The 15802-nt window shown below is 43.9% G+C and overlaps 1 protein-coding gene across 6 annotated transcripts in view; it reads right to left on the reverse strand.

Annotated features, from left to right (window-relative positions):
- Positions 1–246: 246 nt before the first annotated feature.
- rerea (arginine-glutamic acid dipeptide (RE) repeats a) overlaps positions 247–15802 on the reverse strand; it is a 117133-nt gene continuing 101577 nt past the window's right edge. For 4 of the 6 annotated variants that reach the window (XM_026366991.1, XM_026366990.1, XM_026366989.2 and 1 more), the window contains 11 exons: positions 8869–9031; positions 8657–8749; positions 7892–8091; positions 7468–7629; positions 7261–7374; positions 5793–7171; positions 4932–5154; positions 4122–4842; positions 2825–2998; positions 2535–2715; positions 247–2442 (listed from right to left, as the gene is read on the reverse strand). In XM_026366991.1, coding sequence (XP_026222776.1) covers positions 2409–2442; positions 2535–2715; positions 2825–2998; positions 4122–4842; positions 4932–5154; positions 5793–7171; positions 7261–7374; positions 7468–7629; positions 7892–8091; positions 8657–8749; positions 8869–9031 — 3444 coding nt within the window. In that variant the 3' untranslated portion in view covers positions 247–2408. The remainder of the gene's footprint in view (positions 2443–2534; positions 2716–2824; positions 2999–4121; positions 4843–4931; positions 5155–5792; positions 7172–7260; positions 7375–7467; positions 7630–7891; positions 8092–8656; positions 8750–8868; positions 9032–15802) is intronic. The other 2 variants (XM_026366992.1, XM_026366994.1) reach the window with 1 other exon arrangement.

Genomic DNA, 15802 nt, shown 5'->3' on the forward strand with positions numbered 1-15802 from the left:
TCAGCTGAGACTTACATTACACAAATGTAAAAAACAGGGAATTAAGAGACTTCTGACGTCTTTTTGCTTATTGACGGACTGAGCAGAGAGTAATCTACATTGTTTACCGCTAAAACAGGATTATTGTGTATCGTGGCTGCTAGGATTTAGCATTCTGCTCTACCTCAGCACACAAAAACAGTGTTTACAAACACATAAACATGATTCCTATCAGGACGTAGAAGAAAAAGATCAAAGCAAATGCTGTGGTGTAACTTAGTCGTTTATTTTAATTCCACAAATTTTTCAAAAAAATTACAAAATACTCAAATGGAGAGAACACAGGACTCACAATTTTTCTTATTATTTCTACTTTTTGTTTACATTGTGTCATCCCATGGCGACTACTCATATATACAATAAGCTTCAAGATACCAGTATATATATAAATCTTAGCAGTCAGAATTTACATTCTGCTATTGCCGCTTTGAAACAAGAAGCTAAACCATTGACAACACTTAACATCAAAGGTTTCGGAGACACAAAAAGAGGGAGTCAAAGGCAAGGGAATCGTCAGGAAACGAGGCAAAGATGATAATGATGTTAATGAGTACGTCCACCAGGAGAGAGACGGGAATCGGTGGGAGATGGCAGGACAGAGTGACGGAGTTGTCAGGGCTTAAGACACTTTTTTGGATTTTCAAAAAGGGAGCATGTGTTTGATGATGTTTGCAAGTATCTGAATGGAAATTATAGTGCTCCAAGAGAAGATACGTTCACTTTTAACTGTAAGGTTCTTCATTTGGTTAAAATTTTAAAACAAACAAACAAACAAACAAAAAACAAACATTTTTCTGAAGCCACAGTTTTCTGTGTGTCTGTGACGGTTAAACAGTCTTAGTGCATGGAACAAATGCAGAACTCATGTCAAGAGGAAAAAAACAAACAACCTGGGCTCATGTGCACTGGTATGACAGGTCAACACTACTCAGTAACAGTCAGCGGCACACACAAACACACCAGTCCTGAGGCCCAGGAGGCCGAGTGCATCCCCATGGAACCAAGGCATGTGAAGACACATATGAGTAAAACACAAACACACACTCACACACAATCATTGACCCTCTACTTCTGGTGGTCACATGTTGGAAGGCCCCATCTAGTGTCACAGTGATTATTATTACAACCTAGTTGGAGGACGACTCAGTCAGATAAGCCCTGCAACAAACAACAGGTGACTGGACCAGGTGAGGAAAGGTGACACCACATAACAAGCACCGACTCACAACCATTCACACATTAAAAACAATCCTGAAGTCCTTTTGGGCTCCGGTTTAAAATTCAGGTCCTGATAATTTAAGAGATATTTTTAATTTCAATATTTCTTCAGTTGAACCAATTGTGTTTCTGATGTTAAAATGTTTAAAATCATATTTAAAATCCATCTATGTAAAAACAAGATGTGTTTGTGGAGTGTGTTTAAGCAGAAGTAGAAAGCCAATTGAGTGGAGCTAAAGGATACTCTTTCAGTGCAGTGTTTCTTCTTGAATCCAGGGCTTCAGTGTGAACTCCACAGAAGCCCCGGTGACTGCTGTGTCACCTCTTCAAGTGTTTCACGTCATTAACTCAACACGTTGAGTTTACACATTCTGACAACCTGCTGCGTGTTAAAGGTGTGTGATGAATGGATGCGGTGGGTGAGACAGCTTTATGGTTTACATAGTGTATGTGGGACTAAATCTAACACAGCGATGGCAGAGGAACGTCACAACTGAACCGCAACTCTCAGAAACTGCTCATATAATGCCATGGTGCTCCCCTCTGAAACAAGGGATAATGCTTCAAAACAATTATACTGGAGGTTGAAACGACTTGGTTTGGAGTCCACACCTAGTAATAATAATAATTATAATAATAATTATATGTTTATATATACTATTTACAGACTCAAAAACGCCATGCTGTAGCTTCTCTTAAAATTATGAAAAACCTCCAACAATGTATTAAAATAAATGTTGACTTTAAGATAGCACTTGTTATTTTTCCATGAACGGCCTGACCGGTCTTGTCTTTTTTTTTTGTTGATAAGCACAGTGTCTTGTTCTAGCACCTACAAAAAAACGTCGGGGAAGCTTGTCATGCAGGAGTCTTGAGGACGTTGTCACTACTGGCTATATACCAAAGAAAGTCAATGTCTTGAAAAATAATAATAATAATAATTAAAAAAAAAAAAAAAACCCAAAAAACAAAAAAACGTCCTTGACAGGAACAAAAAACAAAACATCAGAAGAATTCTCAGACGATCCACTTGGGCCTGTTCCGTTCTTCAAAACTGAATGTGTTCAGAGGACCCTGGAGATCCTCTGCGAGACCACTCTGTAACAACTTCCCGTGTCCTGCACTTGTCAGTCGCTGCGTCCCCCGGCTGGTTACAGCTGCTTGTCACTCTCCTTCTTCAGTCGGCTGAAACATAAACATGTCAGGAGTTAACATCTGGAAAATCAAAGGCACACATCAAAAGATTTCTCTGTGTAATGATCTGTTGCCCATCTGACCTGTAGTAGTCCTCCTGCCCAGGCAGTGGCCCGCCATGCATGTGATGATGTCCATGGAGCCACTGCTGTTCCATGGCCAACCTCTGGAGCTCAGCTGACTGGGCATGCATGGCCTGCAGCTGGTGGGCTGCGGACATGGGCGGTGGCAGACTTCCTGGTAGGTCCCGTGGGTATGGAGTACCTGGAGGAGGCACAAACACAAGATTTAATCAGACAGTCTGGCAGAGTCTGGACTCACAGAATGGATGTGATATAACTGTTAATGAGTGCTGATATTGGCTGAGCGTTACCGAAGACTGGGTGGCGCAGCATTTCGTGTTCATGTGGCGGCTGGCTGAGGAGAGGGTTGGGGATGGTGCCGGGCGGGTACGGGAAGCGGGCCAGGTGAGGTCCAGCTGCCAGGGGATCTACTGCCAGCGGATGGGCCCCCGAACCTGGAGGACACACAAGACATTCACCACCACCTTCTGGGTGTCAGAGTCTTAGGGTCAAGGTACACTCATCACAGACAGTACATGTTACTGCATCAATGATATACAACTTAATATATTACTCCTCTCAAGGCTTTAGAGTGCAGGGACCACTTTACTATATTTATCCACTGTACAGCATCTGCTGCCTTTAACATAACGATAACATTTTATCCAATCTGATTCTGATTTCAAAGCGGTACATTGAAGAGATAATCAAACATGAAGTGTAGTATTACATCATATAATTTAGATTTTAACTGGAAAACATTTCAAGATTTTAAGTGGAACTGACATTAACTCGGTCCTTTTTGTTCACTCTTTACAGTGATGAGAGAAGTATTATAATACATACAATACACAATTTACATACAATTTGATTTAAAAGGCAGCACACTTCTACTTTATATGAAAAACATAACAATCTGAACCAGCCTATAATACTTTAATCTGAGCATAACTGATCTGATAATTTAATGGTTTATCACCTCATACATTCTATTCGCTTTTATGCTTCTTCTTTAACACGATATCAATATTTCGAGTGTCCATGTACTAGTGTACTTCATGACACTTTACTAAAATACTAACTAGCATATTAAATGGGATACAGTTATCTGTGGTGTTCATCAAGGAACTATTACTGATCCTCAACTATTTCTGAAATATATTATATATTATATTTTCAACTCTTTTGTCTATGCTTGTGCCGATAACATACACCTCCCTTTCCATATACATATTACATTAACACCAATATCACACAATAAAACATCAATACATTAATTTACTAAAAGCATAAGAACAAGTGTATATAACGGTAAATGTGCAATTAAAGACATTCTTAATAATTTGTTTTAAAAAATATATCGTAATAGTTATTTATAAAATAAATTACAGCAACATCAATGTTGCACACAGACATGATCTATTATCTGCTATTTTCAAATATCTATTTCCAAATTTTTATTTTATTTTTTTTACAAAGGGAATAACGGAATTTAGTTTTCCCACATAATGTTTTTGAATAAACTGTTTAAATGTACTACAGTTTCAACAATTGCACAGTGTAATTTAAACAGCAGCATTTATTGATACAAGCAGGGCTTTCGTTTACCTTGGTGAAGGGGATCTTGCTGGTGGAGGTGGAGATGGGAGTGAATATGCGAGTGCTGGTGGTGGTGTGGCGTAACATTGAACATCTGTAGACGGGCGATGGGGTCGTTGGCCACTGTGGCCATCCTCTCAGCGTGGAGTCTCTCTGCAGCCAACCTCTCTGGGTAGCTCATTTCTGGCCGCAGCTGGGGCCCAGCGAGGGCTAGCCGTTCACGCTCTAATGGGTTCAGACCCGGATGGAAGGAGGCGAACGGGTGAGGGCCGGCCATGGGGGGCAACGTGATGGCTCCATGCCGGGCAAAGTGCTCCATGGGGTTTGTAGAGGGGTGGAGTGTGTCCATCTCTGGAGGTTTAACCTCAAAACCAGGTTTCATCCTTTCCCTTAGCTCCCTCTCCCGAATCTCCCTCTCACGCATCTCCCGCTCTCGCAGCTCACGCTCCCGCATGGCTGGGTCGGCATTGTACAAGCTGGGCATGTGATACGCCAGCAGCGGGTCTGCTGGGTTGAGGGACACAAAGAAGGGGTGGTTTCGATTAGTGGGGGACATGACGTGGGGTCGGGCGTACTCGCTGAGGGTGCGCAGGGCAGGGGTGTCAGGGCCAATGTACGGAGGCACAGCTGCAATAGTGGTGGGGGGGCCGTCAAAGGGAGGACGCATGTGGGCAGGGCCGGCCATCTGAGGTTCACCCATTCTGCCTTCATGAGAGGAACTGGATGCTTTCTGTGAGGGGAAAAGACCGTTTTAAGTACAATTAAAGAGAAAAAATGTAACCTCTTCCAAGCTAAACACTGACAAACAACACCACTCACCGCAGCTCGCTCTGCTTCCTTTTCTCGTTCCCGCTCCCTCTCCCGCTCTTTCTCCCTTTCCCTTTCTCTCTCCTTCTCCTCCCTTGCTTTCTGTTCTGCTTCCCTCTTGGCCTTCTCCAGAGCTTCCTCTCGTTTCTTGGCCAGTTTAGATGAAGCCAGGGGAGTGAAGTAGAAATCTGTCCTAGCACATGAGTTGTAACCCCGGTCTAGGTGCTTGTAGAACCTATGGTCATGGTAGAGAAAAATACACATTGTTAAAAATCTGAATTGTATTTTAGTTCATAAATTAATACTTGTTACAAACAGAGCTACGATATTCATGTTTAATTTTGCATGTTGAATGGCATGCTAACGTCCCATTAGATGGGAGACAGCTTGTATTAGCTTACACTAGTTTATTATTCAAAAGGAAACAAACTCTCCTGGCACTTACTTTTGCTGCTACACTGAGTATGTATTAAGATTCTCATTGCTATTCATTGGCAGTCTGAGAGCCACTTAAGCACAAGGCAACTACAGATACTCATATTCAGATGCCTCAGTTCACTCGCATCTCACTGTAATTAATCTCCCCGGTCTCCATCCCTGATAATTCCTAGCCATCAGCCCCTCAGAGCTCAAGGCTAATTGTGGCCTTGGATGCTTGTTTTGCTGAGGACATTCAATTTGTTGCCTACATCAAAGCTTTAAAACCTGAAGGAAGAGACTCTTTGTTGTTGGAGGTGTTTGAGAGCTAATCAGCACCCACAGACAAGACAGTAAGCAGCTCAACCAACTACTGATAAATAACAGCTTGTGAAGGTTTATGTTTTTCTCTTTGAGAGATAGCGGTATGGTAGAAATCAGTGTTTGTAGACATACCGTGCTGACTGGCTGGCATGGCTTGGAGTATTGACAACAGTTGGCTCCGGTGAGGGGCTTCTCTGCGGGGGTGGAGGGCTCTCTGGTTCTTCTGACTCGTCCACAGGCTCCTCTTTGATGTGTACAGGAGGGACTGGCGGGCCTGGCAGGGCTGAGGCAGGGAGTGGCATAGAGATGGAGGAGGATGGAGCAGAGGAAGATGGAGGCTGTAAGCCAGGCATAGAGTTTGATGGGGGTGGGGGAGGGCCCGTCGGAGGTAGAACTGTACTGAAAGGATGGGATGAGAAAGGTGGCTGTGGTGGAACGTTGGGGTGGGACGCTGATGCTGAGGGCGGCAGTGGAGGAGCTGGAGGAGGCTGGTGGCTGGCTGATGGTGGGAGGCTCTGGGACTGAGTGAGAACTGGAGGCTGGGCTGGAGGAGGCTGAAGCTGCTGCCCTTGAGGCATGAGCTGAAGGGGAGGTGGATGTGCTGATGGAGGATGGTGGGTGGATAAAGAGCTGAGGGGCTTGAGAGCAGGAGGTGGAGGCAGGTTTGAAGGCATCTGAGGGAATGGAGGTGCAGAAACGTGGGATGGGTGTTTGTGGGACTGTGGGTTGGGTATCTGGGGGATGGGTGTGGTTGGTGGAGGCTTGATGTGAGGCATAGACATTGGAGCAGGGGGCAGGGGCTGCTCTCTGGGAGGCTGGCCTCCACTCTGAGCAGATGACTGAGACTGGGAAGGAGGTGTGTGCGGCCTTTGCTGTGACTGACCAGAGATTGAGGGGGGTGGGACCTGAGTCTGACCCACAGGGAAGCCCTGAGGAGGCATGGAGTGAGGGTGAGGCATGTGTGAGGGGCCAGGCTGCAGTGGATGTGGCATAGGAGGCATGGGAGGCATGGGTCCGTGATGTGAGCTGGGTAATGACTGAGGTGGGACTGAGGGGCCTGGAGGAGGAGCCTGAGTCATGGGTGAATGTGGAGAGGGAAGCCTTTGAGGGTGGAGGGATGCTCCTGACTGGATAAGAGACATTGGGCTTGCCTGGGACAGAGGCTGGGGAGGTAGAGTAGCGGAGGCCGCTGTGGGGGAGACCTGTGGGGGCAATGAAGGGGCTGAGGATGTAGGTGGAGGTGGTGCCGTGGAGGCAGCTGAGGTGCCTGGCTGACACTGGATGACTGGAGGGTGCTGACTCTGCAGGAGCTGCTGCTGTTGAGCAGAGGAGTCCGAATCGCTTTCATTGTCACGAGGGCTGGGGATGCTGGGTGAAGAGCTGCGGTTGTCTTGATCTATGTCTTTAGGATCGCTACTAAGCTCCTCGTTGATGCTGCGCCCATCAGAGCTCTCGCCCTCTCCCTCCCCTTCACCCTCGCATTCTGAGGGCGAGTCTGGTCGACTCAGCTCCTGAGGGACAGAGGAGAGTGAAAGATGAGCATCATGCACCAAGTCTATGCATTCCACTGGGACACAAACAAAACAGAGCACGGACTTACTTGTGTCTTGGACTTCTTGGCACTGGCCCTCTCAGGCTCCTCTGTGTCGGAAGTTCCCTTCTCTCGTTGCCGTTTGGCACTCTTCATTGGTGAAGGAGCCTCCTCTTTAATCTTCTGTGAAGTCAAAGCAGGATAGTTGTTAGAGAACATTCCACAGAGATACGAACACAGAAATAGAGGATTTCAATGAGCCTGCTTTGTGTTTACCTTGCTTGGCTTCTTCATGGAGTCTGTCTTGCTGTCAGTACTGTCGGTACTTGCTGCGCTGGGTGAGGTACGTCCACTGGAGCGCAAATCCTCGTTGGTAGGCGAGGCTCGGCCATCAGGACTTGCTGTCTGCTTCTTACGACCACTGCGAAGAGTCGACATCTGTGGACGACCAAACATAGTCAAGATAAATTATTATGTTATGACATACATCAGGTAGTTCTAAACTTTTGATTAAATACTTTTATCAAGCCAAAATTTTTGAAACAATGCCAGTCAGAGCTTTCCCTGCAATACTTGTCTAGTGATAAGAAGCTTATTGCTTTGTAGCCTGGCTCTGCATTACTCCGGGGATAACTGAGGGTATGAATCCTGAAGGTGAAAATAGAGGGATAGGTGGGGAGCAGTGTGTGTGTGTGCGCACCGAGCCTCGGTTCCGTCGAGTCCTCATGCTATGCTTCCCGCTGAGTCCATCCTCTTCCTCTTTGACAGGTTTGAACATAAATGGCGGCGGGTCCAGAGGCTTCTCGATGGGGGGCAGCTCACCGTACTTCTTGAAGTGAATGCGACAGTCTGTGCACAGCAAGATGTTCTCCCGGCCCCCGTGGTGCCAGTCCTTGGAGGCTGAGGAAAGCCATTTACAGTTGTGAAACAACACATTGTCACAGTTGGTGAGAAGTACAAACACCACACAGAAATAATAATATCACAACTTAATAATATAAAAAAAACAGATTCAATGTACTTAGTTACTCTCACGTTGCTCTCAAGCACATCTAATAAAATAAATAATATTTTGAGTAGGAGCTCTATGTTCCATTACAAACTGTATTTGTAGAATTTTTAGTAATACACACGAGGTCTACGTGGGTTAACACTACAAACCTAAAGTCAATTAGCCACCCTTATTGTGATGGCAGTAATGTAAGTGTGATTAGAAGGGAGCCTGGCACTGGAAGCCAGCTGTGTGGAAAGAGGGGAAGGATAATAAGATGGAGAGAGTGAACAAGCTTGTGGGTTCATGTCTGATTTGATCAAATTAGTCCCGACATCTTCTGATGCCCATCTGTCACACAGCACTGAGCTGTGCAGGCTCACACTGATCCTGATCAGGACAGGAATAACCAAGCAAGTCCGTATGACGGGTGTGAGTGTGTGAAAAAAAAAAAACTAAACAAATGTGTCTTACTGGTAGTGAAACAGTGGCGGCAGGCGTAGCCCTTCAGCTCCTGTTCACTGTCTTCACTGTCAAAGTCATCTTCACTGGCTGAGCTGAGGTCCACTGCAAGAGAGACACACAAAAACATTTCACATACGTTGTTCTAACAGCAGAATATATCAGGTCATGCCTCTCTTTTTCCTTTCTTGCTGTGTCTTATGAGGATAAATATATATACGTACAAAACTCGCTGGAGGGGGGGCGAGAGGGAGTGTTGACAGGAGTTGAAGCAGTTCGTGTCTTGATGCGGCGGAAGACGGGCTGGCGGCGGTGTCTGCGGTGGGCTCGACAACTGGCTGCCTCTGGGGTCTTTTTCCAATAGTAGTAGAAGGTAATTAACTCTCCCTAAAATAGAAAAACACAACAAATGAGTTGAAAAGTCCAAATATATCACCAGAACACAAACGCACGCATTTGTAATGAGGGGGAGGCATCACCTGACTTTAAAGAGGTGACTGAATTAGAAGGAAATCAGGTCCATTTATCAAAGTTTTTGAAAAACAGTAAAATAGTTGCTTTGAAATATCTGCATCTATGTTGAATAAAATAAGCGGAAAGATACACATTAGCAGTCAGCGCGTTATTTCACAGCGAAAGGCCATGGAGTGGGTCAATCCATGCCAGGATTTGTAGTTAGCTGGGCATGTTTGTGCTGTGGCCCTGTCTGTCCCAGGATTAGGCAAGGAGGCTCACTGAATGCAGGGATATTAGGATCAGTGCATCGGTGGCTGGCTGGGTGGCAGGAGCTTGAATGGGAACAAAAGAACATGTCAGGCAGAGCTTTGGCGCTACAAATAGGGAGTGAAATGGCTCCTCGCCCCTTCACTGGAAGAGTCAATTGAACTTTAATCAAACATTCGGAGGGGCGCGATTGCCAGTGAGCGAGGCGGATAAATCCAGTGTACAAAAGGCCGCCAGGAAATCAATACCCAACTGAAACATTAACACATGCAATCATGGATCAGAAAGCACTTTGCTGAGACAGCCTGTGCATATTAACTGCTGCTTTCTGGACATTCTCATAATACACAAGCCTTGAAAATTGGCAAAAGGAATAAGGGACAATTATGTAGTTTCCTGCAGAGCTTTCCCTTTTCTCCCTCACCATGAACTCATTACTTGTTAGTGGTCCATCACTCCAAAACAAATTCATCAAGGTGCGGTTTGACTGTTGGCTGAGCAGTAAGTCACCTGTAATCTTTAAAGCCCAGAGGGTAACCATGTACTGTCTGGGCTCTGTTAAACTGCTGTTCAACAAAGCTCCCAGGGTTTAATGGCTATTGATTGTTTTCCTTCTGCGCTTCAGCTGAGAAACTTCACATAAATTAGTCAGCGCATTGCTCTCTGAAATACTTTAACAGCTTTACAGCAACAGCTAAACGTTTTCAAAATGCATCAAAACAAACAATGGCAGGAAAGGATTTGATTAAACGGTGGACACTTTTACATAGCTATAAAAAGCTTTTCACCCAACTCCAATTTAACAACAAGAGAAAACAACAAAGCCAATAATTTCAAAACATTATAGGCCGGTATTAATGGAAACCTCAAAGTAACTGCAGCTTTAATTTCTTATCTCACTAAACACAAGACTACATGAAGCTAGTGGGTTTCTAGTTGTTTGCTCTGAGGAGACACAGTTCAGGAACTGGCCAGTGGTGGCTGCTTTATCGCTGAGTTGTTTGAGTGTCTGACATTAAGGAACAAGTAAAGTTTCTCAATCGCTGCTTTGACTGGCAGAAAATGCTCAACTCAGTGGTCTTAGGCCAGTTTAATAAGATCTCCCTTCATGTGGCTCTTAGGGGAAATTCATATCTACCAGTGCCTGTAGGACTCCATCTTATCAGGGAATGCAGTGCTGGGAACATTTACTGAGGGTGTCTGAGCTTAAAGAGACCTTCTCACATTTCAGGGTAAATTAAGGTGCTGTGCTGTGTAGTGGCAAAGCCACTGCTTTAGCATTAACATGTCCCAAGTCCCACAGCTTGTGCTAAGATTTTTAGACCTCAAGATTTCTGCAGATGAGCACATCTGCAGTAGTCGTCAACATAGCAAAGCTCATTGGAGACAAACCAGCAGGAAAAGTACAAAGACAGCCTCAATGACGGAGATTTATTTGTTACTTACGAAACATTCTTTAACTAAAACATGTTCCTAGTCCAAACTCACAGCAATAAATAATTACTGTATCAGCTAAAACCTCTGTTGTGTTGCCGTGTGTGTGCATCTATTTCAGGCAGTAACAGAAGAGAACTTTCTACCCGTTTCCTGTGCGCCGCCCTCTTAAGCCTGGCCGGCCAGTTGGGAAGGCAGGGCGCAGGTGCTAACTGAGGGAAGGCAGGCGTCCTGATGTGAAATCTAATTGAAATGTGCAGATCAAAAGTGTCGAGTGGTGCCGAGCGCTGGCTTTGCTCTGTGCTTAATGACTGTTCTCAGCAGTGCCTCTCTGCCTCCTCACTGCAGGCTGACAACTACACGGTCTCAACAACAGCTTGGCAGACACAGTGAAAGGTCACCCTGCTTCTCCATCACTTACACTGTGTCAAGTACCATTACATTAGGCAGGGGCTAATGAAAACATTAACATGGGCTTTTGAAAGGGAATTAACAGGTGCACTGATGAACTGGTAAAGCTGGATGAAAGTGGAAAGAAGAAAACAAAAGAAGCATCTTGAGAAATTCAGAATACATTTGTTGAGTTGAAAAGTTTTTTAAGTTACTCCTGATAAAGAAGCTGACGGAAAATGTGCCCTGGGTCTTCATTAAAAGCTGAAAACTGTATTAAAAAAATGTCTTTGTTTTGTTTGCCTTTATTGTTCACTCACTCACTCATTCATTCAGAATACAGTCACGTTGACAAAAGACCGATGTCTGAGACATTACGGGAAAGACTGGATGCTGAGGGAGTTATATACGATATCCGTGAGTGAAGTGCAGTGGAAGATGAACATTGCATTCCTGTGGCTGAGAGAGGCTTTGTGCTGTAAATTAGTGTCAAAGGGAGATTGACAGATTACCTCTCTGAGCCTGCCTGCACGTCAAATTGTGTTCCTCTGAAGCCGCATACGTCCAATCTCTCTCACTGACTGTGCCTTTTTCTATCAAAGTCACTTTGTCATGCTGCCATATGCCCACAGCAACACTAACTTTTATTACCTTCTGTTTCTTCTCCCCGATTGAGTGTTTAGCCAACGAGTTTGTGTGTGTTCACTGAGGATTCCAGGTAATGTTGCCTTTTCTTCATAAGATGAAGATAACAACAAACCTGAAACACTTCCATGAACCTGCATCTGAAACAGTTCCTAGGTGTCCAGTTAAAATTCATGGAAATACTAGAAATAGAAATCTAGATAGGCCCTGGCCTGCACACCGTAATTTTTTGCTCAGTCCACTAAATCACTGCAAAGCAGTACACAGAGTGTGCTGCCGCTCCGCAGAACATAAGATAGTGACAACATAAGCTCGGTATTATAAGACCTTTTAGACTGCTTCCATCTGCAGGAGCTTTCTGGCCGGTGGATTATCCGACAAGGAAAGGGCTTACCCTCCTATCACAACACTCAGAGCTTCCATTCCAGCTATTGCCACTTAAAATGGTCGTCTACATACAAGTATATATGTGTGAAATGGATGTACTGCAATGTTACCTTAACATTCAGCAGTGGCAGAGGAATTACCAATAGTTTCATCATGCAAGTATTTCTACTTGTCGCTTGTTGCGACTAGTATAAAGTACTTAAAAAAATAAAGTATTTTTTATTCAGTGGGTACTGGATTATGTGCATCTTTGCTGAGAAACAGAAAGTGGAGTTCAATCAAGGCTTGTGCGGTGACTTTCATGAATGTTGATATTTTTGTGTCCTTTTATTATTTCTCAAAATTTTTATTAATAATTTTTAAACTTTTATGATTTATGATTTTGTAACATCTGTCCATGGACTACAGATGAAAATAGTCTTTTGGCTAACTCTGGTACATGTACAGCAATGTTTAATAATGTGCACTGTCCCAGGGAAATTAACTAAATAATCTGTGCTGTTTAGAGAAACAGCTGAAAAAACAGTAGTATTTGTCCTTTAAAGGCAAAGAGCATACAGATGTCTTGTGTTGGCGTACAGCTACATTTAAATATACAGATACATTTTTAATTTAATGATTTTTTGAGGAGGCAAAATTAATTACAAAATACTGTTAATTTATTTTTTTCATAATTGCTCTCAACAGATGGTAGAGGTTAATGCATCCTCAGCCTCTAAATTCTTGACTATGATAGAAATTGTCTATTCTTCTTCATCATCTTTTTATAAGGCAAAGTTAACAAAGTTAACCCCTTATATACTAAAATATAATAAGTACAATAATAACTCATGTGATCATACGTTTACATTTTATTTCCACCTGTCAGATTTAGATTTAATAAATTTTACCACGGAATCCCTGTAGGTTACAGTATAAGTGCCTTTTGGTAGGCGGAGGGAGCGCAGGATCCTCCATTGAGCTCGGTGGTCCTGAGCGCGCGGGCTGGGCTGAGGGCGAGGGCTAAACTCATGTATTTACACCCTCATCCCCTCTCAGGCCCAGGCCTGAACAGATGGTTTCTGTTTTTCCTGGCAGATTTGTGACAGAGCCACAAAAGGCCCCTGCTTTGACATGAAGCCAAACGGTTAAGGCCGTTACTGGCAAGAGAAGGGGAAGGAGGAGAGAACAGCGGAGAGCTGAGGAGGGGGAGGGAGGGCCAGAGTGTGGAGGAGAGCCGAGAGGGAGGAATAAAGAGCCAGCAGAGGATAACAATGAACAATCATTGAATCCAACCACAACCCTTCCTAAAAATCTCTCGACAAATAAGTCTGAGCTAAAAACGTAAGACAGTTTAGCCACATGTGGGAAGCAGCGAGCACAGAGAGCATGTGATTTCTGCATTCTGTTGGCTGATAGTGAGTTGTGTAAACATCTATTAGTGAAGCATGAACCTCTGCTTCTCCTGCTTCCTTCACAGGCTGCAGACATAGAAGAGAGGATTGCTTCCTGATTTATTTCAGTGAGGTGAAAGTGGGGCGCTTTTCCCCGAGCTAAATCAAACCAGGGCTTAATTATGTATGTGCTTGACCCCTGGACTTGGCATTCGTCATCGCCCATGACAGGCTGTACAGTCTATAGTTTCAGTGAGTGGCGCTTGACTTTTCTATCATCCTTGTGCTGACTGTAACTGCAGGGGGTAATACTGTAAACGCTTTTGCAGTTAAACAGGCCACAAGCGTATCTGTGATTCATACAGGACCATTTAACATGTTCTGAAGTGGGAAAAAAGTATTTAGCTGAGTAAACAGAATTCTTATTAAAGCATTTAATCTTTCAAGTGTACAGAAAATTATGCCCAAAAACATGCTAGAAGTTGTTTTTCAATTTACAAAATAAATTCCTAATAGTCTGACATTAATAAAATTGCACATTATTGTAGTGTTGTCCTATTTAGAGGGTGTTTTTTCCCTCTTCAATATTCTGTATTAGTAGTTTCAGTGTAACTTTTAATTCATCTTTTTTTGTTTATTGCAGAAGCTGCACATTGTCTCTTCTAATGTTTGTAAAATAAAATCCAGAGGTCAAACATTCAAGGTATCACCCACATATATGTAGTAGATTCAAAAATAGACCTATAGCACAGTGATGCCTCGAAGCTTGTCGGCAGATGACGGCAACTGAATAGTGAAAGGACCTTGGCTGGAACAGAGAGAATGTAAAAGGCAGTTAAACAGACAGCCATTCCCTGCTGCGTGGAGTCTTTCTGCTGGAGAATGACTGAATAAGCTCTGCTTTCACAGGTCAGGGATGCACATGCTGAAGAATCAGCACTCGTGTTTTTCCTGCTGTAAGCGGTTTTGCCAGTGAAAGCAGATTGGATGGTAACAGTGCCTTTTTGCTGGAGGGTCGATCCTGCGTGTTCTGCTGATAAGCTAGTCCCCAAAAACCACAACATGAAGCCTACCAAAGAACTCAATTACACAGGGAGCTTGGGCTCTCTGCGCTCCGTCTATTAGGCTGAGAAAAGATTTTGCCTACACTCAGCTGCGCTAAATTGCCTGTGGTCGGCTAAAAGAACATCAATACATGCTGGTTGAGCTTCCATCAGCCAGCAGCGATTTTGCTGCCTAAACAAGTTACATCATTTACCAAACACGGAAGCTGTTCTGTCACACCACTGACAGCTGCTGCCAACTGGACCAGGCCCCTGTAGTTTGTAGCTGGTTTAATTAGTGTTTGAACCAAAGTATTTATAATCACACTCATCCCCAAGGTTCTGCTGCTGAGCTAAGGACGTGGCAATGAATTCAATTTGACGTTTGTACAGATTGTACCAGGGCAAACATCTGCTGTGAGGTTGTGTTGAGAACGCTGTTCTCCTGTTGGCCATCCTGTAAATGACAGGGCCTGGGGGGGACAAGTACTCTCTTTTCTCAGAGAGAACAAGATGCTGGAAGAAGCACATCACGTCCTGGTTAATCTCACTGCTGACACAAACAAAGCAGCGTTTTAACAATCAGACACAGAGCTCAGGTCACTGATTCAACCCTGAACATTATAACAGGTTCAGCACTTTTCTGCCATCGCTCACAATCATAAGAGGCAAACACTGCTGAAATTTATATATATATATATAAGTTATACTACTGCTGCCCGGCTGTTAGAATCAAACTACTTTGCATTTGACTTGTTTGCCTTGTGTCTTTAACATGAACCGAACAAACACTACAGCTTCACCTGTGGTAGCTTTTCTTAAATTCTGCCACTGCACCTTTCTGTCTTTTCCACTTCCAGGCCAAAACAAACCAGGAACCAGCAGCATAAAGATGTCTAGGTGCATTAGTTTAATGTTTCATTCTTGTCCTGCAAGTTTACATGGCTGTACAAGTACCAGCTGACTCCATTACATAATATAAATAAACGATTTTTTTTTTTTTTTTTTGCATCTAAATGTTTCCCATGAATTTTTGCACATTGTCACTAAAATAGAATTACACAAATATGTCCAGTGCTAAGATACACTGTGCCAATGTAGGGGCTGTTACATTAAAAGGAGACTGAAGCAGAATGGTCTTGAGAGAATAAACAACAGGATGC

This window comes from Anabas testudineus, chromosome 7 (assembly GCF_900324465.2).
Source record: "Anabas testudineus chromosome 7, fAnaTes1.2, whole genome shotgun sequence".
In the NCBI taxonomy this organism is placed as follows: Eukaryota; Metazoa; Chordata; class Actinopteri; order Anabantiformes; family Anabantidae; genus Anabas; species Anabas testudineus.